At 49.1% G+C, this 27,799-nt stretch overlaps 1 protein-coding gene and 1 pseudogene across 2 annotated transcripts in view; one reads left to right on the top strand and one right to left on the bottom strand.

Moving 5' to 3' along the window:
• The window catches only part of magi2a (membrane associated guanylate kinase, WW and PDZ domain containing 2a), a 148,426-nt gene that overhangs the window by 67,293 nt on the left and 53,334 nt on the right, over nt 1-27,799 (top strand). Inside the window, 1 exon segment of the mRNA XM_084483315.1 lies at nt 27,344-27,463. Within this exon segment, the coding sequence (XP_084339441.1) occupies nt 27,344-27,463 (120 nt within the window).
• Nucleotides 925-11,787, bottom strand: LOC311363242 (annotated as a pseudogene). The gene is made up of 4 exons: nt 11,069-11,787; nt 10,907-11,009; nt 2,164-2,214; nt 925-1,068 (listed from the first exon to the last, which is right to left on the bottom strand). The product of its transcript is annotated as an uncharacterized misc_RNA (transcript).

Genomic DNA, 27,799 nt, shown 5'->3' on the forward strand with positions numbered 1-27,799 from the left:
GAGAGAGAAAAAAGAAAGCTCAACGGCACAGTAAGAAAGCCATTTTGTGCTGGAATGGTGGCCAGAGTTTGAAAGCTTCCAGCGCCTTCCACTTTTCTTCATCATCATCTTCAGAGAGAGAGAGAGAGAGAGAGCCCTCCACGAGAGGCAGAGGCTGTAGTTAAGACCCCTTCCTGTTCATATCAGCTCCCTCTTCAGGGGATGTGGTGCTATTTTGTCAGTGTAAATACTCCTAATATCCTGGTTTATAATATCGTTTCTAATGAGGCGACCTCCTCCAGGGTAGAGGAGGCCAAGACCAAAGACAAATGGCCAGGATGAATCAGGAATAAATTTTCCCTCACTTCACTAGAAGGTGGTTCTCTCTCTTTCTCCCCCTCTCTCCCTCCCTCCCTCCCTCCCTCTTGCTCTTCTGGGATGCGGAGGTCTGTCAGAAGCTAAATGTCAGATCCAGGGGCCTCAGGTCTGGAGTTTTTGCCAGGATTAGGTGTCAGAGCCCAGCTAAGCAGCAGCAGCAGCAGCATGAGGCCACCTCGTCTGGAGCCTGATTTACAGAGTCTGAAAGGAGCGGAGAGAAGAAGAGTTTATTAAGTAGAATACGTTGAGGTCTGGGCGGTGGTGAGGGTGTTTGACTCCCAGCTGGAAGGCTCTGGGTCTGAAGCCCAATGTCTGCAGCAGACCTGCTTGAGGTGTGTTTCTGGTGTCGCTGCTAACTGACTAAGTCGTGAATAGTTCCAACGAGTTGGCAGACGCTGATGGTGGTACAATTCAATTAAAACACGATAAAGGTAAAGGGTAGAGTGCTATTTGAACAGGAGTAACAAGACAAACGACTCATAATGAATATCTATTCATGGACTCGTCACACTTTGAATCAGTCGAGTAGAAATGCATCATCAGATAGATGGATTATTCCAAAGCTCCTTACAGGTGTGGCTCAGAAGAAATCAAAGCTTTTTCGACCATCAGAGTTGACACGTTCTCAAAGTCATGGACTTTTAAATGGGGGACCCGGGGTGGAGGGTGCGGGCAGAGAAGGATGAGGAACAAGTGGAGACGAGGCGCGCCCTGAGGCAGAGACGGGGCACTGAGGCACGCGAGACAGAGAACGAAGCGAGGCAGAGACGCCACGTGACACGGCACGCCAGGAGGAGGCAGTGGCACACGAGGCGGAGGAAGAGGAAGTCGAGGCAGAGACCCAGGGAAGCCTGAGTCCTTATCTGCTGCTGTTCCAAGGTGCATTGTGGAGCGTGCCGGCTAAGCCGCTGGGAGCCGGCTGGCCCAGAAAAGCAGGAGTACGGCGAAGCCTGTGAGTCTGTGTGTGTGTCTCAGCGCTATCAGACTCACAGCAGGCCTAACGCAGGCAGGCGGCTCTGGATGCCGCTATTAACACGCCGACTTCCCTGTAGTGCAAACCTCCTTGCCCAACGTGTTTCTATGTGGCTCGCCCCCCCAAAGCAATTCACTTATCCGGCTCTAGCAGCGATTCCATGAGAAGTGGGGGGAGTGTGTTTTATGAATGGGTTTACGATATGTGGCTTAATGTGGCTCTTTCTTTACCGCCTGGCTTGTAAATTAGACTTCATTTGATGTTGTATTTAATTCATTACGATTGAAGTAACGATTGAAGTAATTCAATCGGTTGATGGTGCTGCTCCCTTCAAAAGGTGCATTTAAATTAACATGTATGTCTTCGCAAATATGCTTATTATTTGATAATTATGAACTTTATATTTCTATATGTATCATTTTGAGACTGTGGTGACTTCAAACGGTCTTGGAAGACATTCACCAGGGGAGCCTAGCCTAGCCACGTAGCTTGATAGCATCCCCAAAGGCCTTCACCCGGAGTTCAGTTAATACATTTTTTCATGAGCACATTGCGTTCTGCGCAAGTCAAGGGAGGTCAACTAAAGAAATGTCTCAGACGTGTGTTTCCCGCTCATAAAAAACATCTCCTCTCAGCGTGCCTAAGCCTCGGTGTTGTGTTGTCCTTTCCCTTATTCGTTATTCAATATTGGACTGTTAATAAATACACCTGAGCAAATTAACTTCTACCCCCTGCTCCTGTCAGATGTAACTGAAGGAAGTCTGGTCTTTAATTTGAGGTAATGTCAGCTCGGGTTTGTTTCTGATCGGGGATCATCTTTCTCGACGCCTCACGGTGGAGGGGCAGAGGAGCGTTCCGATGTCCTCTGCTGCCGTGTTTCCAACCTGTGGTATGCGAGGATTTGCACCCTGTGGATCGTGGGAGTTCTTCTGTCAAGTGGAGTCTCCGCGTTGTGTTGTAAGTCTGTTATGACTTCTCTGCTGCTCACGGTCCACCCCCCTCAGCCACCGTCCACCCCCTCAGCCACCGTCCACCCCCCTCAGCCACCGTCCACCCCCTCCGTTTGCGTCGTGTGTTTCACGGACACAAGGAGGTGCAGACTAAGTAGTGAATTAATCTTTAATCAGGGGTCGTTCCTCGCGGTCTCCCCGAGAACGGACCGCCTGCTCACAGCTCTGTGCCCACCAAGCTGTTCATCTGAGCGTCTGTCTGGGAGCAGAAGGCTGAGGGCTGCAGCTGCCGCTCTGACTCCGCTCCGACCCGGATAGAGGAGCGCAGACGAGACGAAACGAGGGAGAAGACTTCCCGACTGCAGCACCCTCAAAGTGTTAGCCTCTCATCCTCCAGGTGCATGCTGGGTAGGTGTTTTCGTGACCATGTAGAGTGGGAGGCACCGGAACAAATGCATGGCATGGAAAGCACTTAGCCCTACGTGATTGCAGACCATTTATTTGTGTGTATGTATTTGCCATAAGTTCACCCCACACACACACACACACACACATGCACAGACACACCCCCTACCTACATACGCAGTGTGTCAGCCGTTAAGTCTCTTGCTCAAGGGCATCTCAGCACTTGGATTGGACCGGTTCCTCATCGTGTGCGTGTGTGCGTGTGTGTGTGTGCGTGTGTGTGTGTGTGGGTGTGTCCCTTGCACCACATACCTGGAATAAGCAGGTCAGATAAAAAGTAAAGTGATGGATATGGGGACGTGTGAACGTGCATCCGCCTCCAGTATCTCTCGTCAGGTGTGTGTGTTGTGTGTGGGTTGTGTGTGTTGTGCGTGTGTTAAGTGTGTGTTAAGTGTGTGTTGTGTGTGCGGATTGTGTGTGTTGTGTGGTCCGTCTCCACAGGTCCTGCTCTCCCGCCTTCGTCACATGTTGGTCACATGATGTTCACATGTTGGTCACATGTTGTTCACGTGTTCAGCTCAACTGTTCCTCTGTTCAGAGCCCAGGGGAACAGCGGAGCTCTGACTCCACCCCCCCACACTGGGAGCATGTTCATTAATGCCAGTCAGTAGTTAACAAACTAACACCATTATTCTCTACACACTCCTCTTCATCTTCCTAGTTTTTCCCCAGAAACTCTCTCTCTTTGTCTCTCTCTCTCTCTCTCTCTCTCTCTCTCTCTCTCTCTCTCTCTCTCTCACCCTCTTTCTCTCTCTCCTTCTCACCGATGCTCCCACCTGATGTTCTCTTCCTCTTCCTCCTCCTCCTCCCCCTCTTCCTCCCCCCCCCCCCCCCCCCCACCTCTTCTTGAACCTCCGTCTCCAGCATCGTCTCATTTCCTCTTCCTGTCTAATCCTGGTCCATGCTAATATGCTAATAGGGCCTAGCGACCCCCCCCACCCCCACCATCGCCGCACATCAAAGCGCCGCTTGTTCTCTCCTTCCCTCACACTCCGTCACGCCGCCTAATTCCCCCCTCGCCTGTTGACAGGGGGACTCTGTGTGTGTGTGTGGGATGGCACGAGTGTGCATGATGTGTGTGGAGAGCGTGTGTGTTGGTGCATTGTGCGTCGTGTGTATGTGTGGGATTGCACAAGTGTACGTGCTATGTGTGTGTCATGTGTGTGCATGTATGTGTCGTGTGTGTGTGAGTGCACGTGTGCGTGCGCTCTGGGGGTATTGTGTGTGTGAGTGTATCTTGTGTGTGTGTGCGTGCATGCATGCTTCCTGTGTGTTTGGCTGTGTGCGTGTGTGCATGTGACTGTGCACACTTTAAGGGGAGCGTCCCTCTCTTCATTTGCATGCTCTGAGGGGAGGCTGCCGGAGCGTTCCGGATGCTTCCTGTCCGGCCCTCGTGCACGCCCCTCACCTGGGCACCAGGCGCGTGCACGGCGGACGCTGCGCACAGTTATGCGGAGAGGCAATCAGTCAACAGTGCATGACACACTCTGCTGCCTTCAATTTGGCTGAGAGAAATGTGTGTTGGTGTGTGTGTGTGTGTGTGTGTGTGTGTGTGTGTGTGTGTGTGTGTGTGTGTGTGTGTGTGTGTGTGTGTGTGTGTGTGTGTGTGTGTGTGTGTGTGTGTGTAGATGTGTTTGAGTGAGAGAGTGTGTGTGTGTGTGTGTGTGTTTTTTTGTGTGTAGATGTGTTTGTGAGCGAGTGTGTGTGTGTGTGTGTGTGCGTTTCTGGGCGGCAGTAGCTCAGGAGGTAGAGCAGGTTGACTGGTAACCTGGAAGGTTGCTAGTTCAGTCCCCGGCTCCTCTTAGCTTAGAGTGTGGAGGTGTCCCTGAGTAAGATGCCTCACCCTGACTGCTCCGGACGACCTGGCCGTCGCCCTGCATAGTTGACTCTTGTCGCTTTGGATAAAAGCGTCAGCAAAATACCCTAAATGTAAATGTGTGTGCGTGTGTGTGTGTGTGTGTAGATGTGTTTGAGTGACTGTGTGTGTGTGTGTGTGTGTGTGTGTGTGCATGTGCGTGTGTGTGCGTACATGTGTTTGAGTGACAGTGTGTGTGTGCGTCTGCGTGCTCTCCCTGCTCAGCGTTGCTGTGCTGTAGAGGACCAGAGAGCAGACCCCAGGTCAGCCAGTTCTCCCCCTCCATCACGGTGGAGTTGGAGGGTGCAGTGCCTGGTAGCTAGGTAACAGCATCCACCCATTCCCACACCGGCACACAGATGTTCTGGCGTCATCCAAAACTGGGTTAAATTACCCTCCTTGGCAAATAGATGATAATAATCTTCCAAATGTCAGATTTGCCCCCGAGCGGTAATGGCAGCTCTGTTTGAAAGGCAAGGCAAATTCAGGTTGGGGTCAAGAGCGAGCCCTGGAACATGGTGCAATGCATGATGGGAGGCGATGGTTACGGCGGCAAATTGGTTAATATGGGAAAACATCTAGGACCACCTCTGCACTTTCCTTTTTAGTCTGTCGTGGCTAATGGAACGTGTCTGTGTGTGTGTCTGTCTCCTCCTCTCTCTTTCTCACTCTCTCTCTCTCTCTCTCTCTTTCTCTCGCTCGCCTCCCCCCTCTGTCTCTGTCTCTCCCCCTCCCCTGTCTCTCTCCACCTCCTTCTCTCCTCCCCCTTTCCTCCCCCCCTCTCTCTCTCCCCCTTTCTCTCTCTTCCCGCCTCTTTCTCTCTCTCTCCCCCTCCCCTCTCCCCCCCCTCTCTCTCTCTCTCCCCCCTTTCTCTCGCTCTCTCTCCTCCACCCTCTCTCCCCCTCTGTCTCTCCCCCTCACTCCCCCTTTCTCCTCCCTCCCCCTCTCTGTATGCACACAGAGCCTCCTCTCCTCCTCTCATCCACTCCCCCCCCCTCTCTCTCTCTCTCGCCCCCTCCCCTCCGTCTCCCTGTATGCACACAGAGCCTCCTCTCCTCCTCTCCCCCTCTCTCTCTCTCTCTCCCCCTCTCTCTCCCCCTCTCTCCCCCTCCCCTCCGTCTCCCTGTATGCACACAGAGCCTCCTCTCCTCCTCTCTCTAGCTGTCAGGGCGCTGGAGACGCGAGTCACGACTGGAAGTGTTGTGTTCTCTTGTGATGCAGAGAAAATAGCCTGAAAATGCTCCCGCCATTTTCCCTGCCTCCACACACATCCTGTAGCCCCTAGGACACGTCCAAACAGCATCAGGTGTATGTGGGTGTGTGTGTGTGTGTGTGTTTGTGTGCGTGTGTGTGTGTTTGTGTGCATGTGTGTGCGTGAGTGTGTGTCATCAGTACGTTTCTCAGCGACAAACTGATTGTGTGGCCTTGAAGTGGTCCAAGAATAATGAGTCCTCTCTTTCAAGCAGATGGGTGTCAGCCTCCATCGTTGGTGTCAGTGGATGAACAATAGTTAATAACACACACACACACACACACACAGACACACACACACACACACACACACACACACACACACACACACACACTGAAACAATCACTGAAACACCCACAGACACACAAACAAACACACACACAGGATTGTAATAGTTTGTGCTTGTGCTTGCTTCTGCGTTTATTTGATCACTGATGGAGTTTAGACAGTAGAGACTGTTGACCAGGATTATCCATCTGGCTATATACACTGTTCATGAGCCTACACGTATGCACACACACGCACACACACACACACACACACACACACACACACACACACACACACATAGACACACATACACAAGCATGCTCACTCACTCACTCATGTACACACACACACACACACACACACACACACACACATACATACACACACACACACACACATAGAGAGAGGGGTTTATCACAGTTGTTGAAAGGATTAAGCAATAATGAAATTGGAATGGCGGGAGGTGTGTGTGAGTGTGTGTGTGTGGGGGGGAGGGGAGGGGAGGGAATTTATTTTGTGGCAGGTTTTGAACGGATATGTCAGGAAGTGCTTTGAGAGGTAAAATATATATTCCTGTGTGTCTCTCTCACCTGCTTCAAGGTTATTTCTGTTCCGCTCCTCGTCTGGCGTTGGTGAGCGGTGGCTCCCCAGACACAGGAGGCCCGTAACGAAGCCTGGGTGTAGATTAATGAGTCATAATGAGACAGGGGCCTTGATTACGCCTCACTTCCCCTCTGGGATGAGCGCGGAACGGCACTGTTTTGTTTTGCATGCGTAATGCAGAAATCTGCTTATTTTTACATATAGGCCGTTGATTGATGTTTTATCCAAAGCTTCTCAAAATGCAGTGAGTGCTTCTATTCTAAGCGGCCGTCAATCTCCTAACCCCAGTAGTGTCAAACTCTACCAGTGGAGCTACACAGGGAATCAAACCTCTAACCCTGGCAGTTTTAATGCCTTGCTCTGCCAGTTGGGCTACACAGGGAATCAAACCTCTAACCCTGGCAGTTTTAATGCCTTGCTCTGCCAGTTGGGCTACACATGGAATCAAACCTCTAACCCTGGCAGTTTTAATGCCTTGCTCTGCCAGTTGGGCTACACAGGGAATCAAACCTCTAACCCAGGCACTGTAAATGCCTGGCTCTACCAGCTGGGCTACAGAGTCACTCCAGGATTTGAGAATCATTCTTCATTATTGTTCTTTGTTAAATGCTTGCTGTCCACTTTGGATGATTATTCAGTTTTCTGCAAGTTGTGGTCTGAGTGCAAATGCATGAAATGATTTAAATTTCATGATTCAGATTATTAATCAAGGTCTTGTTATTTCTTAATAAATGTGCCCTATCACGTGGAGAAGTACGATGATTGATCGAATCTGTTGCTATGTTGCATCGGGCTGTGAACCGGAGTGAAACATTTTATTTTACTATTGTATCCACAAAACAAGAGAGATTTTAATGTATTTTAATATTTATTTCAAAACATTTGTCAAATATTATTTTGGTATACATGCATCAGGAATTTGCATGGCCATAATACTATTTGGCAGGGCCTGCTCTACCCTCTACCACCACAGGGGGGCGCAAGAGTGCCGGTGCAGCTGCCACAGACGGTTCTATTACGTGGCTTTGGTAACGTGGGTTGGCTAACGCCTATTTTCGAAGTTAATTGACGGAATATTCACGTTTTCACATATTATTATTGTTCCCCTATTGTCCTAGGATCCGCCCGTACGTGGCGGTGAACGGACATCATGCCACCTGGGATTGAGGTTATTCCTCGGGGATTGGTCAAAGACACCTCAATTGTTTCAGCTCGTGAAATTGTGTATCCCTTGAGGGACGCTATGGGCCGTTGACTGATCTGGTATCATCTCTCTCTACCAATTTCCCTCTCTCTCTCTACCACCCTCTCTCTCTCTACCAATCTCCCTCTCTCTCTCTACCACCCTCTCTTTCTCTATCTCTCTCTCTATCTTTCTCTCTCTCTCTCTCTCTCTCGCTCTCTCTCTCTTCCAATCTCTTCTATATATATAAATATATATATACATCTTCTCTCTCTCTCTAACTCATTGTCTCTCTCTCCTTCTATCTGCCCAGGAGTCTTGACAAAGTCAGGTCTCTGTGACCATCAGCTCTCCTGATCGTTAACCTTAAGATTCAGGAGGGGGAGGCGGGGGTGAGGGAGAGGGGGAGGAGGGGGTGAGGGAGAGGGGAAGGGGCGGAGGGGGTGAAGGAGAGGGGGAGGAAGGGGTGAAGGAGAGGGTGAGGAGGGGTTGAGGTAGAGGGGGAGGAGGAGGTGAAGGAGAGGGGTGAGGAGGAGTTGAGGGGGTGGAGGGGGTGAAGGAGAGGGGGAGGAGGGGGTGAGGGAGAGGGGAGTAAAGGAGAGAGGGAGGAGGGGGTGAAGGAGAGTGCATTATCTTCCACTCCAAGCGATCAGCTCACCCTGTCTGTGTGTCCAACAGACTCCGCTACTCTCCCCTCCGTGTCATCTCATTCCCTCCCTCCACCACTCCTGTTCGGCCTCCTTCTCTTCACCTCTCTGCCTCCACCATCACTCTGCTCTCTCCCTCCGTCTCACTCCATCCATCCACCTTGAAGTCTCAATCTTGGCCGACTAGAGCTAGACTGGCAACATCCAACACTGTCCCAGTTGGCCATCACTTAGGTTCTCTCACGTACCTCTTTGCCCCTCCCTTCCTAGTTTCTCCGCCATGGAGAAGTGTTGCATTTCATGTGGTTGACACTGACAGGCAAGATGGATTCCCCCAAGCAATCAGGGATGAGATGCCCTGATTGGTCCCGAGTCCTGCCAGTCAACTGGACACAGATCATCTCCCAGTCTCCATCTCCAGACTGATATCTGACAGGAGGCTCCGCTATTCCTAGCAAGGAACACTCGAATGATAGCTCCTAAATCGGACCTAACTGTACCTTCAAACTTTCATTTGACTCCTCCTGGTGTCAGACTCTAGCCCGGTGCCTCCGCCTGCACCGCCTCCTCCGCCTGCTCCACCTGCAGCACACCTAGCAGCGGGCGTCGGTTTGATTCCCCCCGTGGCCGCTCCGTTCTGTCAGTGTCATCCTCTCTTTCAAAGCCCTGTCCTTAATGGCTCCTCTCCTCCTGTCCATGGAGGCAGAGAAAGACCCTCAGAAAAACACACACCAGTCCATGCATCACTCTCTTCATTCTCACCACCGCTCACATTCCTCTTCCCAGAATTCCCCTTGTTCTCCTCCCCCACCCCCCCCACCCCCCCCTCCCTCTCTCCCACCTCTGCAGACCCTGAGAGAAACAGCAGCAGTGCTGAACACAATCCTCTCTCTCCCTGCACGCATATTAAATGTATTGCTATTGTTTAGACTCTTCTGTTCCGTCCAGACCCCCAGGGAAACTGGCTCTCACACGCATGCACATTCACACACACAAACTTTCTCACACACACACACACACACACACACACACACACACACACACACACACACACACACACACATACACACACAAACTCTCCCACACAGACACACATGAATCCACATTCACACACTCAAACTCACACACACACATAGTCATGCACATTCACACACACAAACTCTCTCGCGCACACGCATCCACACACACACACACACACACACACACACACACACACGCGCACACACACACACACACACACAAACTCTCACACACACGCACACACGCATCCACACTCACACACAAACTCTCACACACACACACACACACACATACTCGCATCCACATCCCCACTCTGTGAGTCTTAGGTACCATAACTCACAGTGCGGTACGGTACAAGAGGCTAGCTGCGACAACGACGGGTTCCCGGCGATACCCGGTACATTGGGAGACCATTGTTAGACATTACATCCAGATATCTGTGTACCTGGAGGAGAAAGCAGTCCTAATGGAGGAACCCTGTGTTCAGTCTGCATGGTGATCTCTTCTTCACACAGCTTTGAATCCTCAGTTCTGATTGGTCGATTACGCCATGCAGCCGTCTGTTATGACTTTGCTTTGAACACTTTCCAATTTTGTATGAAATGGTTTCACATTGAGTCTCAGATGATTGATTTCTTTAGTCAGCAGCCGTGTAATAAGAGGGATAATGTACCTGAATCATCACCCTCAAGGCGTTTATTCACTGTTAATAAGTAAGGGATAATCACCGAGAGGCAGGGCAATAAACAGTTTGATATGCCCGGCTAGTGGACGGCTTACCGTCCACCATCCACGGCTTACCGTCCACTAGCGTGGTAACCTTAATGGTAAGCCGTTTATTCCGTTCCACAAGCCGTTTATTCTACTTCTTGCTTGCCAACATAATAAAACAATTCAAATACTTTAATAATTATGCTTTTTCTTATTCGTATTGCATGCTTATAAAATGTATACTCTGTTTGAGTTCATCTCCCTCAAAAAGTAGTCCCCCTTTAGAACTACGGTGAATAACGTTAGCTCTGCTGTAACTTATTAGTTTCTATAGCAACCACACAAGGCTGCATCTGATCACTAGTTTAATAGCGTAGTTGCTACATCAAGTCAGCTTTAATTACGATCGATCAAACATGCATTCCTTATTCCAAATATTTTTTATTTGCAATAAATGTATAACAAAATGATTGCGATTCAGGCGATTTATGTGTATTAAACTGGACATTCCCATTGATGGTAAAATGAGACATAGAGAAGGGCACAGGGGAATTCATGGCAGAGAATGATGAACCGGACGGGGCAGACCGAGGGGATCGCGCAGCTTGGGGTGGAGAGACCATGCTTGCTGCGGAGGCCTCCTGGGGTGCGGACAACATCCGACTCCAAACTTTTTTGTCCGTGTTGGATGGTACCCAGTAGCTTTTGAGGCTGGATTCACACCTGCAAAAGGTTATTATTAGGCCTACCACAATGAATTCATAACCTAGGCTTAGGCTTACCTGTGTCCCGTAACGGACATGATTTGTCTGGACTCCAGCCCGGCCTCAGACAGACGACGGACAGCCGTGCTTCTGAGACTGTGGTCGGTGTATCTGGTGGTCAGACCAGCTGCTTTGGACAATCGTGGAAGCATGTCCCCCAGGTAGTTCTTCCCCATCGGTTGTGTGGAGTACCAGAGATGTGGTCGGGGGTCCTTCAGTGGACGGAGGTAGAAGGTGGTGACCCCCCGGCGGACGTCTGGAGAGATGTTTTTTGAAGCTCAGGACCGGACGTCTGGGGTTGCATACACTGGCTCTGCATACATTGCCCCTCGGAGGTTTTCCTTGTTTGGGTCATTTGGATGTTTGTGGTTCTTCGTCTCCGGATTGAACGACAGACTAACATATTCATCCCCGGCGTCATCCACTTTTATGGCGAATGAGGACACAGTCAGCTCCCGGGTGCCCTCCCTGCCTCGCCTCGCCAAGCAAAGCTGGAGGTCAAACCACATTTTGGAGACGAGACCTAGCGGGGTGTCCGGGGAGAGAGCTGTGGATTCAGGCAGCAGTTTCGGGTCAGCCTTGGTGACGTGGGGTTGGTGTTTCGCCTTGTCTTGGCCATTCTTTCGATGGGTTTTCATGATGGATTTGAACACCCTGTTGCTGGTGGTAAACTCACTGTCCGCATATAAACTGAACCTTGAGAAATAACAGTTCAGTGAGGCTCTGATGCCGGTCATTGTTGCCACACTGTATGGCTTCCCTACTGTGCTTTGAACTATAGCATAAAAACGTCTTAACGATTCCTTTAGTTCTTCTGCGCTGCAGGTGTTCGGGTCAGTTGTCAGTCTATCCTTCTGGTGGCTCTTTCACTCGGTGAAAACCTTGATAGCAAAGGCAGTTGCCTTTTTCGTGTTTGATTCAAGGGCCCCGTCTTCAATTGTACGCAGCTCCTCATCTGTCAGATCTTGGAAACGGGTACCCTGGGCCTTGTCTTTTGCTTTTGTCATTCTGTTGTCCTCATCGCTCTTTAACCAGTCCTCAAATGTCTTCCCTACTCCAACTAGATTAAAATTGACAGTGAATTGGTCCATTTTTAAAATGCTGCAATGGTTAGAACTACGGTGAATAACGTTAGCTCAGCTGTAGCTAATTAGTTTCTATAGCAACCACACAAGGCTGCATCAGATCACTAGTTTAATGACGTAGTTGCTACATTGTATCTCGCTTGCGAAACTATGTATCGACTGACCCTCCGATAGATTTCCGCCACATTTTAGAAACTTTTTTAAACAAGCTTTATTTTTACAACGGACCTCATGTTTGAAATTTCTGTGATAGAAAAAAAATACAAGCGGTTTATTGATCTACTATTTGATGACGCCATGCTAGGTCAGTGGGCAACCTGCTGGGTCAATGCTCTCCTCCCAGCCAATCAGAATCAAGCATTCTTAAACAAAGTAGAATTACAGTAATATAAATCAAAGCTAACATCTTACACCTTGTTGTGACTCCCGTCATCAGTCAACTGAGTACAGAAATAAAACAAGTATTATAATGTAGAATAAATCTGCATCATAGTGCTGCATCAGAGCTCCGAACTCGTTCCTGCTGACGAAGGTAACAGACCTACACTTAAACCTTAGGACGCACCTAAAGGTCTCCTCAAATCATCATCAAACACGTGGAAATCTCTCTGAAGATATTTAACCTATCTATCTTTAATCATCTTTCTTCCTCTCATAATCGTTCATCACAGACCAGGACACCACAAGTCATACTTTGTGGAAATGAATCCTTTGTCGTAATAATGTCCTGGGATTGCTCCCTCTTAGAGTGTAAATGACAGCTTTGTCTAATGAATAGGTATGAGATGAGGATGGAACGCCCCTCAGTTGAATATAGTGGGAAAAATGGTTATTTTGAATGTCATACGGTGGATATTCTTTTTACGAAAGACTTTTTTATCTCAATGTACATGTCTTGCACCTTCCTTCACCCTTTTTCAGCCCATACCTGACTTCCTTAATCCCATTCCCCTGGCCTGGTTATAACATTATCCCATAGGACTGAAGCATGACCAGAAGAGTTCATATTCTAATATTAAAAAGGTCCAACCCAAACGTTTATCATTTTAACAAAAGGGCAGTGGACTAGAGACCCGAGACTCGACTCAAGTTGGAATAGATTTGAGTCCAGTAAGCCAGGCGACTTGACTTACCCCCTACTCTCCTCCCTGCCTCTCCCCCTACTCTCCTCCCTGCCTCTCCCCTCTCCCCTCTCCCCTCTCCCCTCCCCTCCTCCCTGCCTCTCCCCTCTCCTCCTCCCTCCCTCCTCTCTCCTCTCCTCTCCCCTCTCCCCTCCCCTCCAAGATCACCACCCACCATGCCAGCTCCACCAACCACCTCTTTTGTTGTGCCTAATTGCCCTGTTTTCTATCTGGTCCAGCCGAAACGACAAGACAAGTTCTAGTTTCGCCAAAGTCAAACAATAATTGGAGTAAGGATTAGCCTTTTACAAAAATAAGGGGAGACACTCTTTTTTTTCCTGATACGTTCTTCAGTTGTATTTGTTATGATCAAATATTACAAACGACAACAATTTAGTTCATTGCTCGTTTAACGACAAAGTAAAGTTACAAATATGCAATTGTTTTTATAACTGTACTGAAAGAAGGGGAGGGGTTCGTCCCGATCTGCTGCATTGGAGCTGATGCTCCCCTGGTGCTAACCTGAGAGAGCTGGGTGGTGCTGGGTGGTGCTGGGTGATGATGGGTGGTGCTGGGTGGTGCTGGGTGATGATGGGTGGTGCTGGGTGGTGCAGGGTGATGATGGGTGGTGCTGGGTGATGATGGGTGGTGCTGGGTGATGATGGGTGGTGCTGGGTGGTGCTGGGTGATGATGGGTGGTGCTGGGTGATGATGGGTGATTATGGGTGATGATGGGTGGTGCTGGGTGATGATGGGTGGTGCTGGGTGATGATGGGTGATGATGGGTGGTGCTGGGTGATGATAGGTGATGCTGGGTGGTGCTGGGTGGTGCTGGGTGATGATGGGTGGTGCTGGGTGGTGCTGGGTGATGCTGGGTGGTGCTGGGTGATGCTGGGTGATGATGGGTGGTGCTGGGTGGTGCTGGGTGGTGCTGGGGTCAATAGGAAAATCTGATAACCATTGGCTACCACTGATATTCATCTGGATTATTCAGTTCAGAATTGGAAAGATGAATTATCTTTATAATTGTTATCTTTGGAAATTATTCATTGCTAATTATTTATTTAACAGTGAATGATTCAGTATTCATGCCTCATCATGCCTATGTGTTCTCAGTCTGTCCCAGGTTTGATCTCTGGATGAGTTTACAGCTTCTTAGACCTCAGCTCTCTGACTCCCTGTGTTTCGGTACATTTATTTAGCTGAGTTATTCTTGTTTTGCTATGTTCTTTATTAATCCCTGAGGCCTCTGTATATATTGGTCCTCTTGCAGAATCTAAAGAGCTCTTCATTCTGCCCTGATTCATCCGTTCATCACGGGGGGAAATACCCCCCCACCAGTTGTGCCAGATTGGGCAGCCAGGGTTGCCAGATTGGGTGGGAACTCAATGGCCCAATCTGGCAACACTGTCCCCCACATACATTCCATAAATATATTACAGATATACACGGTGTACTCATACAGGCACATGTGTGTACACACTCACAATACCACATGCACTTTCAGAAGCCCACAAACACACACATACACACACACAGTCAAACCCTACTTGGCATGTAAATGGAACATGCAAACACACCGCAAACAATTTTCTCATGAATACCATGAACCTCCAAAGATGTGTGTCACACGATTACAACCGAGGAATGGACTGATGGAATTCGAACACACAAACGCAGACACACACACACACACACACACACACACACACACACACACACACACACACACACACACACACACACACACACAAAACAAAACACTTCACACTTGACGTGACACACTTACAACTGAGACATGAACTGATTGAACTTGGACTGAAACACAGACACAAATAGGAAAACACACACACACACACACATACACACACATGTGACACACTTACAACTGAGGCATGACCGGATTGAACTTGAACACACAAACACAGACACACACACACGCACACGTGATACACTTACAACTGAGACTTACACGCACACATGGATCTGCACCCACGGATCACTCCTCCCTGCACGTTCACCTGAGTTTCCGTGGCGATGTTTACAGCCACACACAGACAGCTCCTAGGTGATTAGCGGTAACCGGCGGTGACAGATTAATGCTCTGACTCATTTTGCAGGGGGAAGACGACAAAGTTACAAAGTCGGGCATAAAGCGAGTGATACAGGCATTACTTTGAGAGCAAGTGACAGCAGTACAAACACGCACATGTGCGCGCGCACACACACACACACACACACACATACACACACACACACACACGCACACACCTGTACACTTGTCAACACACACACACACACACACACACAAACAGCTACAAACTTCTAACTGAAATCCTCACTGATGTATGCAATGTCACACATTCACTCATAAACAACTCCTCACCCACTGGGATCGTGTCACGGAGCGGGGGATAGGTCCAGCATGGTGATGTGATGAGGACGGCTCTATCAGGGTCTCCCCCTCTGATCACGTTTCAATGACACCTCAACACATCCTGTAGACGCCACACACTTGTTTTATTTTTAGATGAACTCATTGATTTGTCTGCTGTAGTGTCGACATGACTGTCACCCCCACCACACTCGGAGCACAGCTGTCCCCCCGACCCTACACACACACACGCACACTCACAACACACCTGTCAACCCCGTCCCACACACAACACACCTGTGTGACACACACACACTCACAACACACCTGTCACCCTCACCACACCGTCTCACCCAGCCCCCCCCCCCTGGCTCCACCCCTTCTGCTCTAATGAGGCGCCACACTTTAGTTCTGTGAGTACTAACAGAAGAGCTCCACACCCCCCACGTCTGGCTCCGTCCCAAAGCATCATCACCCCCCCCCCCCACCACTCCACCCTTCACTCCAAAGTGATGACATTAGTTTTTGATTGATCGATTGTTTTCAACGTACAGAGAAACATTGAGTGATCGAGTGAGTGGTGTCTCCCTCGGGGGTCACAGCGGTCGGCTGAGGTCATGCGGGGGGGCGGGGCCAGGGGAGCTAGCCACTCTGTACCCAAACGGCGTCTCGGTGTGTCGCGTCCCTCGCTGGCTGTACCTCCAGACCTCCTCGCAGGGCGCGGCCCTGTTAGCGGTTCTTTAATGCCTCCCTCTCCTCAGATGTTCTTCTGCTTTCCTCAGAGCTTTACGAGCCATTTAAGCGTCCGAGGACGGAGGTGGTGGTCATTAAAAATCATTTAAACCCGGGCCGGTGAATCCCTGCTGGACTCTGAACGGTGATGAAGAGCTCTGTGTTTAAACAGTGTGTGTGAGGGGGGGGTCCAGTCTTGTAGGGCTCGGCAGAATTATTCCTAAAGTTGTATAAAAGTCTCTGGTGGTGAGTCAACGTGGCTGCACAGTGGGGACTTCTGAAGCAGAGTACTAAGACTCTATATACGGACTGTGTACATCGCAGGACGTTATCTGTCCGTGGGCGGAACAGAGGGAAGGAGGAATGTGCTCTGCCGTTTATTTTATGTTTTCATGTGCTGTCTGGGGCTTTCTGTGAACGTCCTACGGGGGAGAGAATGTTCTATCCTAATGTTCTGTCCTCTCTCTCTCTCTCTCGCTCGTTCTCTCGCTCGCTCTCCCGCTCTCCTGCTCTGTCGATCTATCTCTCTCCCCTCTCTGTCTCTCTCTCTCTCGCTTGGCCCTAGCTCTTTCTCTCTCTGCTATCACCTGGCTGCTATCACCTCTCCTGTATCACCTGGCTGCTATCACCTCTCCTGTATCACCTCTCCTGTATCACCTGGCTGCTATCACCTCTCCTGTATCACCTGGCTGGTGTCAGAGTCTAGTCGTACCCATCTCCCACCAGTGCAGGGAAGATGGCCGCTCCCTCCAATTGAAGGGAGCCGATGTGTCCGTCTGTCCGGTGGACCAAATGTTAGCCGCGGGCTAATGGCTAGCGCCGCTAGATAGAATGGAACAAAGAGCGGCGGCGTCTTTGACAGATGTTCCTCTCGACGGTGTTGGGGTCCAGCACAGGGGAAAGGGGTGGCAGGGGGGGGTGGATTAGGCTGACACAGCAGCGCATTCACACAGCCGCATGTCTACACACACACACACACACACACACACACACACACACACACACACACACACATAAACACAGAGACACAAACACACACACACATAAACACACACACACACACACAAACAAACACAGAGACACACACACACACACACACACACACACACATACACACACACACAGAGACACACACACACACACACACAAATGTATATATACACGTATACACACACATTTATACACACACAGAGACACACACACACACACAGCGACACACACACACACCCACACACACACACAAAGACACATACAAACAGAGTCTGAACCTCAGCCCTAGGGCCACATCTCCAAATGGATGACATCAGCTTCTTCTTAATCCCCCCCCCCACAAACACACCCATACCCCAAGCTCACCTCATACCCCCCCTTGCTTTCTCTCTCTCTCCGTCTTTCACCTCCAGCTTGCCGATAAAGCAACACATCTCCATCCTGTGTCTCTCTCTCTCTGTGTCTCTCTCTCTCTCTGTCTTTCTCTCTGTGTCTCTCTCTCTTTGTGTCTCTCGCTGTGTTTCTCTGTCTCTCTCCCCCTATCTCACTCGTCTCCACACATACACTCTCCACAGCTGTGTGTGCCTCCCTGTGTGTTTCTTAGTGTGTGTGTGTGTGCGTGTGTGTGTGTGGTGTGGTGTGGTGTGTGTGTCTCTGTCTATCTGCGTGTGCGTGCCTGTGTGTGTGTGTGTGTGTTTGTGTGTGTCTCTGTCTATTTGCGTGTGTGTGTGTGTGTGTGTTTGTGTGTGTGTCTCTGTCTATCTGCGTGTGTGTGCCTGTGTGTGTGTTTGTGTGTGTGTGTGTGTTTGTGTGTGTCTCTGTCTATCTGCGTGTGCGTGCCTGTGTGTGTGTGTTTGTGTGTGTGTCTCTGTCTTTCTGCGTGTGCGTGCCTGTGTGTGTGTTTGTGTGTGTCCCTGTCTATCTGCCTGTGTGTGTGTGTGTGTGTTTGTGTGTGTGTCCCTGTCTATCTGCGTGTGTGTGCCTGTGTGTGTGTGTTTGTGTGTGTGTCTCTGTCTATCTGCGTGTGTGTGCCTGTGTGTGTGGGACCGCCGCTGCCACAGGCGGCATCAGAGCGCTGTGAGATCAGAGCGTTGATCACCAGTTGAGGCGGGCGACCATCTGTGGGTTTTTCCTCCATATATCCTCTTCTATATTTCATGTCGCTTTGCGTTTATTCCTCCGTCGGTGTCTCTGCGGTGGGCTAAGCCAGCGAATCCGTCAGGCGCTCCGTCAGGCTGGGTGGTGTCTGGTGGTCTCTGATGGTGTCTGGTGGTGTCTTGGTGATGGTGTCTGATGGTGTCTGGTGGTGTCTGATGCTGTCTGATGGTGTCTGATGCTGTCTGATGCTGTCTGATGCTGTCTGATGGTGTCTTGGCGGTGCTGTCTGATGGTGTCTGATGGTGTCTGATGGTGTCTTGGCGGTGCTGTCTGATGGTGTCTGATGGTGTCTGATGGTGTCTTGGCGGTGCTGTCTGATGGTGTCTGATGCTGTCTGACGTGTCTGATGTGTTTCTGGCGTCGTCAGGACTTTAATTTCAATCTAGGTTTTCTCGAACCAGAGCAGGACCAGCGGCAATGTGCAGCGGTGGCAGGGGGAGACAGGGGGGAGGAGGGGGGAGAGAAATGGCGGGAAGCGAGTGAAACTGAGTTCAGATGAAAGCAGCCCCCCGCCCCCCCAGAACGTGCTCTGATTGTGTCTGATGGAGAACAGAACCCAAATCTCCAAGTGGAAGGATAGACGTGATTTTCAGTCGTTTCTTCTCTTTATATGCTCTATAATAAACTCACTTGTCTTCACAATTCATCTCTTTTCATCCATGTACTGCTGCAGCCAATATTCTGATATTTTAATGTATTTTTTCCGGCGGTGATAGTTTCTACTAGTTTCTACATTGTGACGGTCACAGTGAAGGAAGTTGTTGGGAAGTTTTCCTTCAACCGTGAGTAATGCCAGGTACGACATTGATTCAGAGGTGATCCCATTTAACTGGGAGCTACTGGCCGCTATGTCACTGTCAGCCGTTTGGCCTCCTCCTCGTTGGTCGGCTTCCAGCTGTTGTTGATGACTGGTCTGATCCGGTCCAGCCCCATGGAGGAGCAGAACTTGGACCAGAAGGAACCATAAGAAACCACTTTGGTGCTGTGAGTCTTAAAGTCTTCTTCTGGCTCTTCATTCTGAGCCCCCGCCCCCACGCTAATCCTAATAGCTAATTTTTCCTTTTTCCGCTCTATCTCTTTATGTCAATTATTGTTCTTTTGAATCCAAAAATGCAGGCTTAAAAATTGGTCAGCTTGCGGGGGCGTTTCGATGGGACAGCTCTCTCTGTGATTGACAGGTGGTTGCTATCGCCAATTTCAGCTCCACCGAAATCCCATGTTGCCCATATTTGGATTTCCTTCCTCCTATGACTTGCAAAATGGACGTTAGACTGGCCTCGAGCTTCTGAAAGCCTTTTCTACTAAAATATGGTAGTCCCGGACACTGTGTTCATGTGTTTCACCGGTTTAAAGTGCCCTTTAGCGATAACAATAAATGTTTATTGCCTGTACTTAAACTTTTGTTGCAGCCCATAGCCTACTGCTACATGCTCTCGTCGGCTAACATCTGCAAACTGTACATATTGCTCACCGCAGCAGAACTAGCATTGTTTTAAATTGGCTGCGAGAGCTTTTGGTTACAGCTTTGATTTGTTCGTTTTTTGTTTTAGCCCCCAGAACTCGTGGAATAAGTCACAACTCCTTAAAGGGAAGAGGACTAATCCATTGTTATTTCAGTGTTAGCCTTTAGTGGTTCACAAGGTGGCTGGGTTTATAAGCAACACTTTTCAAAAATTTTCCCCTGAAAGCGCCCGGGCTAACCCTGGCAGGACATGCTTGCTTTGTTATCTAATGTCTCCTCTTGGATGTTGTTCTCTGGTCGAGATGAGTAGAGGAAACCTTGCCTGCCGAGGTCATCGCACACAATGGACCTTTCTCTTTGAACAGCGGTGGCGAAAAAGCAAAGATGTTTGATGTCGCCTTGAAGTTTTTTCGATTGCGACGTCCGGCTGCTGCCGCCGTGCGTCCTCGCTGAACTGTATTCCATCTCGGTTGAATTCCGGTGAACTGGGGATTTTTTTTTAGTGGCTCTATATTCTCTTTGTCCGCCGCCTTCCCCCCATGGATGGATGGGGTCTGTAATTAGCCATTAAGCCCTCTGTCAAACGGAGAGTGTGTTGTTAGGCGGGCCGCCAGGACGAGTCCGGGGTGATGGGTGGTGTAATTAGAGACGCAGCCCACTGCCACCGTGGTGATGGGGCCGTCGGCCGCCACCCAGCCACCGTCCAACAGATGGGCGGTAATAGTGTTTGGCTGTGAGGTGGGAGAAGGTAGGAGGAAGGAAGTCATCAGCCAGCCACTTTAAATGTTGGTTTCTTCTACTTTGGTCTCCCCCGGTATGGATTTAAATTGTCTAAAGGACAGAATACTTACTTACTGATGTCTGCTAAGCGTCCGCTTGGAGAACAGAACTGCAGTCTTCCTGGGGTTGAATGAAAGGAGGCAGCGAAAGGTTGAGGAGGACAGTTTTTTTCCCTGTTTTAAGTGAAGTGCTTTTTAATGGTGATTCTCTCAATGCAGTACCCCCTTTTAGATAGCTTGTTATGATAATGTGACATGCATCAGCCAGCTATATGCAGACTGCTCTGTCTCGATCCTCCTGGATTTGGTGGGTTTGTGTGTGGTTGTGTGTGTGTGTGTGTGTGTGGTTGTGTGTGTGTGTGTGTGTGTGTGTGTGTGTGTGTGGTTGTGTGTGTGTGTGTGTGTGTGTGTGTGTGTGTGTGTGTGTATAGTGTCATGCCGTTTGTTGGGAACTGTGTTGTGGTGTATTTTAGTGTAGTATAGTTAAGTTAGTGTCTTGTAGTGTAATGTGTAGTAGTGTTGTGTAGTATAGTGTATTTAGTGTAATGTGTAGTAGTGTAGTGTAGTATAGTGTATGTAATGTGTGGTAGTGTAGTGTAGTATAGTATATTGTAGTGTATTTAGTGCAATGTGTAGTAGTGTAGTGTATTACATTATATTGTAGTGTAAGGTGTAGTATATTATAGTATATTTTTGTGTACTGTAGTGTAATGTGTAGTACTCTAGTGTGTTGTAACGTAGTTTAGTGCAGTGCATTGTAATGTAGTGCGTCATCTGTTGTTTTGTGCAGTGTACTGTCGTTGCTATGTTGTGTTGTAGTGTTGTGTCGCTTAGTGGGATGTTAAATCAGCTGGTGTATTGTGTGTGTGTGTGTGTGTGTGTGTGTGTGTTTTTGTGCAGTGTGATGCAATGTAGACCTGCTGCAGTGCACTGTTGTTGATTGAGCTGCTCATGGGCACAGCGGCAGTAGCGAGGTGTTAATCCCTCCGTCTATCCAGCGCTTGCGGCGCTAGCGCTGAGCCTGCCTCTTCCTAATTGACTAACAGCTAGCTTAGTGCCGTCAGCACGCCACAAAGCGGCGTGCTGACGCAGCCCAGGCCCTCGCACCCGGTGGGATTAGCAGGTGAAAGGGAGGATCTCACCCCCCCGCCCCCCCCCAGGCCGTGGGCCCCTCTGCTAACGCCGGCCTCGAATAACAACACAGTGTGGGCGGTTATCGTCCTGCTATCAGCCAGCTAGTGGATAGACAAGGGAGGGGCTAACCGCTAGCTGCTTTCCCTGACGTTTAATAAATACACAAACACCCTCTCTCTCTCTCTCTCTCTCTCGCTCTCTCTCTGGCTCTGGCTCTGGCTCGCTCTCTCTCTCTCTCTACACACTCACACACAGAGACAAAGACACACACATACTCATATCTGACATGATCACACATTCTCACAAATCCTATCTCTCACACACACACACATACACACACACACTCACACACACACACACACACACACACACACACACACACTCACACTCACACTCACACGCACACACAGGAATAAACAAGGTTGAAAACACAAGCCTATAAATAAGCCCCACCTGCAGTCCAAAACATACCAGAGGCATTAGCATGGCGCTGTGTCCCCCATGCTGTTTCTCTATCGTGTTAGCATCGGCTGGGTCTGCACCTCGGCGCTCCAAGCCTGGGTCGGAGAGGGGGTTCTGGAACACAGATTGTAAAATAGACAGTAGATTCTATTCCCACCTAAATGTACTCTTCTGTAATGAAGATGGTTTCATCCAAAGCGACATGCAGTGAATCCAGCTGCAGAATGAAGCGGTTTAAAGACGGAATACATTAAAAAGCAGAGATCATGGAGATAGAGTGCGGTGTAAAAATAGGCCATGGTAATGAACAGTGTGAGACGCACGCAGAAGAGTGTGACACACAGTAAAGCATTCGCCTCAAAAAGGGGTAATCTGAGATTTGTAAATATTTAAATCTCTCCGTATTCAGTCAGAGTCAGGGATGCCTTTGCGTCCTCAAACATTAAACCAAGTGCACTATAGGCAAGGAATAGATTAGCTCTGGGCCAACCTGGGGACTTCTCTTAAAGCAGACACACAGCACACTTGACACATTCAAATGTATTCTGCTTCTATTTCCTCTGGTTCGGGGGGCGAGGGCCCGGGGAGATTGGTTTGGTTTCATAGCGCCGCCGCGGAGCAGAGAGGTGACAGAGTGACTGAATGTCCTGACACTCAAGGACCTCAGAGAGACCTGGCACACTCGCTTTCAGCGTTTCATTCTCACCCTCTCCACTCCTCTTTGATACTCTCTTTATGTTCTCGTCTTTGTGTCAGACGCTTCTGTGCATCGGCTTAGATACAAGCACACAGACACAGACTTTTGCATCTTGTTTAACTGAATAACATCTTTATTTAATTACATAATCCACCTGGGAATGTTCAGAAGAACACAACAAACGTGTCTCAAATTTCTTGACAGATAGTTAATGCATGGCCTGGATTCAAAGCTTTGCTGTGAATTAATGGCAGCTAGCCAGCAATTGACATCACGTCACTTCGAGCTTTTACGTTCATGTGGCTGAATGTAAATTGTAAGATATCTGGTTACAACATATTTAAAACACTTAAAGTGGTTACACAATCCTAACACACAGCTTTAACATTGTGTTATTTTGCATAAGAACACAACCTGTATGTTTGTTGAAACGGAATGCTAACATTTTATTAAGCTTGAGTTTTACCATGCTCACGCTACGCTACGCTACGCTACGCTACCATTTTATTAGTCTAACGTGACGCTATGCCAACACCATGCTAGCGCCACGGTACTCGAACGAGATCTCTAAAGGTGTTGCAGGATTATTATTATGATTACAACCAGGAGTCATCCTAGTGAGAAGCTAGCGAATGTGCCTCCAGGCTTATACTCATAAACCAGTTAAATACAGTGTTGGTTGGTTATTTAGTTGAGTTCCGATCTCTCTCTTCTCTCTCTGTTCATTTGGCTCTCATTATATTTAATAAAATTAAAGATTAAATAAAGTAATATTTCCTCGTGAAACTCACTCTGCCTGGATATTGTCGCAGGTTACGGTTAGCAAATGCATGCTGTATTTTTCCACGATTTGGTGTGAAGATTAGAAAAGCCAACAGCCTGGGCTGAGCATTGGTTTCTGTACTCCTCCTGACATATTATGGGATGGTTTGTCCTTGTGTCTGACTGTGCCTCTCCCTCGATCTGTCTCTGTTTCTCTCCCTCGCCTCCTTTTCATTTTCCTCCCTCCTGTTCCCTCCGCTCTCCGTCTCGGGTCCTCCACCGAGCAGCGCCGTGATGGATCGGATGTCACCGTAGAAAACAGCTCATTTAGGGAACCGTATCCGTCTTCCCCTGACCACAGATCGGTACGAGGACAGGCCCATGAGGATGACCTACATAAACAGTGTGCTCTGGCCAGGGCTCACGCTGTAGTAACCTTTACGTGTCGCCCATCAGAGCTTCATGACATGCAAATATAAAGCAGTGTTACGCAAGAGTAGCCAAGCAGAGAACCCCCCTCCCCCCCCCACTGACTCCCAGATGTTGTTTATAGAGCCGTTTACTCCATGGGATCCAAACCAAAGTATACAGGAGGTGACATGGTCTTCCTCCGGAGAAGAGAGTCCTCTCGCATAGACCCTCAATGTGGAGGGTACACATGCACGCACACACACGCGCACGTACGAACGCACGCACTCACGCACACACACATGCTCAGGAGTCCACACCTGTAGGCCGTGTCAGAAGATTAACACGTCATTTGCAAGTGTTCGCCTATAAGGATTCATTACTATTGGACAGAGACCCTAATGCTGTTAATTTCACACACACGGTTCAGATTTAATGGCTCCGGCCAGAAAAGAAAAGTATTTATAGCGTCCGTTGCTGTGGGCCGCGGTGTGGGAAAATGGAGATGGATACCTTTAGACCGCATCGTAAATGAGACTGCGGGCTAGACAAAGCTCTAAACGAGTTATTTGAATTGAAAGTGTCCCCTCTATAATCACATATGCTTGTCTTCACTAGTAGTACTGTGTTATATTTAGGCTGTGAGCAGAATCCTCGCTGTTTGTCTCGCGGATGAAGACCTCCATGATCGGTTTCACTCCGTCTATTCGAGCTCGCAGTAACCCACCAGGGGAGTGGTGGCAGAACACTCAACACGGCCGTGATGGATTCATTCACTCATTCACGATATGTTCATTGATCCATGAGCCCGCCAGGTCAGACCACTTGGGGGGTGTGTTCACTTCACACCCGTCCAGGTGTCCCTGCTGGTCAGACCAGGGGGGTCTGATGACCCTGATGATGGCTCGGTAGCCAATCAAAAAGGAGCCAGCTGTCACATGGTGTTAAAGAACATGAAACTCTCTGTAGAAGGAGGCCCGTCTCAGAGGTGTAGCCGTGGGCCAAACAGGTGGAGCTCGTTAAGTTATGGGTCTGAAGGCCTGCTCAAGCGTAACATGTATTTGCTATCTAAATAAATTATAATTAATAATTAATGATAATTGTCGACCTTGTATTTTTCCACTGGGCTACATGTTGAAATTGAGTACAGATTAACATAAACGATATCCTGTTGTCTGCATCCTATTTCCTGGCAACTGCTTTCTGATTTAATCAAAGTAACAGGCTGCGAATAAATTAAACGATACGATTGTATTTCCCAACGCAGCTCAGCCTAGAATAAACTGAGCATTCATAACGATAAACTGAGCATTTATATATCTGAACCTCAAATGGGGGTACGCGTACCCCTAGGGGTACTGTGGAGTCCTGCAGGGGGTACTCAGAAGAGAAAGAAATTCTAATGAAATTAAAAAGCTAACTATCCTTTTTGTTTCACCCTGAGCGAGTTTAAATTCTGAAAGCTAGATCATAGAAAATCAAGAAAATGGTTGAAATTAAAATCTAGAACAAGGAGAAAGGAGAATCTGTGGAATTGAAAGCGCATCCAGAAACACCAAAATGTGGTCTTCGTCTTAGGAAGAATATATTTCCGTGGGATTCACCTCTACATGCTCTGGCCCTCCCCTGGTGGTCTGCTTCTTTTGTGGGGAGAAAATTGGGCAACAGTTGCATGAAGCACAGGCCCATGTTTCTCACTTAATTGTCAGTATTTGCAACCTTATTATTTATTACATTATTTATGTTAATTTTTATTATTTTCTCTCCCAAGAATGTTTTGTGCCGGTGAACGAGGTACTACCCAGCTGAAGAAATATCTCAGAGGGGGGTACACTAGTTGAAAGAGTTTGAGAACCACTGAACTAGAAGATCGTTCTTCAACAGAGAAAGTCTATCTCTAACCTGTAAAAACCATATCCATCTATAAGTGGCAGTGCTCATTAACGATTGGGGGTTAGGCGGGGTTTGGTCAGAACTGCGCTGGCGAAAACAATCATTTGAAGAACTGAGCTCAATTGAACGGATGACAAAGGAACCGATAATACGGTCACAAATCAATGCCCTTAATGAATCAGTGAACAACAAGCTAACAACAGCGCGAGGCTTGAACCTCTTCAGCACCGCCGGGGGGGGGCGCGCGGGGGGGGTCCTCAGTGTCAACACACACAGCGCCGCTCACCTCTGGAGCCGCTAACAGGCTGATTAGCGCTCTTCGGGAGGACGAGGGGCCCAGGCGCGGGGCTTTGTCGTCGTAACCACTCACCAACACACAAGGCCCGCGGGGGGGCCAAGTGGCTGAACCGCGGTAACATGAGGCTCTGTGTGCTGCTGTCTGAGACTCATGCCGCGGGCGGCCTCGCTATCAACAAACAAATACCATGTTAGGGCGCGCTTTGTTTCCTAAACACAGAACTTTATTACTTTCTGTGGCTGGGAGTTTAGCCCGGAGAACCTCTCTGCCTGATGCATCACTGGGTGCATATGATTGCTCAGAGACCAGACGCAGCCGCCAGTGCAAGCAGGCTACTGTCTGAGACATGTGCACTAACAACATGTGGGCGTGTGTGTGTGTGCTACACCAATGCGTTTGCTGCTCCTACCATGTGTGCGATGGCTAGTGTGTGTCAGACCTAGCATGTGTTGTGTACCTAGCGTGTTTTGGTTTCTTGTATGTGTGTAATACTTGGCGCGGGTGCTTTAACTAGCCTGTGTGCTAGGCCTAGCGTTCAAAAACCCCCTGAGTGTTAGTGTTGTCCTTCAAACAACTGCAAACCCTTCAGAGAGCAGTGGACGGATGGAAGCTAGAGCCCCCCCCCCCCCACCCCGGTAATGTGAATGCCATCTCAACGGACATGAAAGCGAAAACAGCTGCCAGCTGCTGTTCAGCAGAGTAATTCAGCCTCATGGTCTGACCGGTCATTTAGTGACGAGACTAACCAGGTGAGAGCGCTTTACCGGGCGTCTTACCCTATGAAGCACGGGAAGGATAACGACAGGGCTGCGATTCCTTTCTGATTCTTTCTGATTCTGTGAGAGGAACTCTGTGCTGCGGCGCCGTCAGCAGTCCACGTGGTGACGCCAGCCAGGTCCCGTCGGCTCTAATGCTCTCCTCTCCTCTCGGACCTCCAGGTACGACCCGGCAGCCCAGGGAGGGAGAGGTGCCCGGGGTGGACTACGACTTCATCACCATTGACCGCTTTCTGGAGCTGGAGGAGAGCGGGGCGTTGTTAGAGAGCGGGACGTATGAAGGTACAGGGAGCTTATTCCATTACACGCTTCGGTGGCTCCTTATCGCTTTTTGTTCCCTTATTGGGTTGGAGAATGGCAAAACCGCAGCGGGTGGGGTGCATTGGAACCACTCCAGAAATGTTAAAGTGAGTTTGGACGTTATTGGGGCGATATTTGTCCCCACCTCAGCCTCCACCTCGTATCAACACAATGTGTTTAGCAGGTCAGTGATCTGCTTTCAAAAAGTCCAGATGTCTCCTTCACCGTGATAAGAAATAGTAGGAACGCACACACACGCACACGCACACATACACACACACAGATTCAACAGTGTGTGTGTGTGCGTCACCGACCACT

The sequence above is a fragment of the Micromesistius poutassou genome (genome assembly GCF_964030765.1).
Source record: "Micromesistius poutassou genome assembly, chromosome: 18".
Lineage (NCBI taxonomy): Eukaryota > Metazoa > Chordata > Actinopteri > Gadiformes > Gadidae > Micromesistius > Micromesistius poutassou.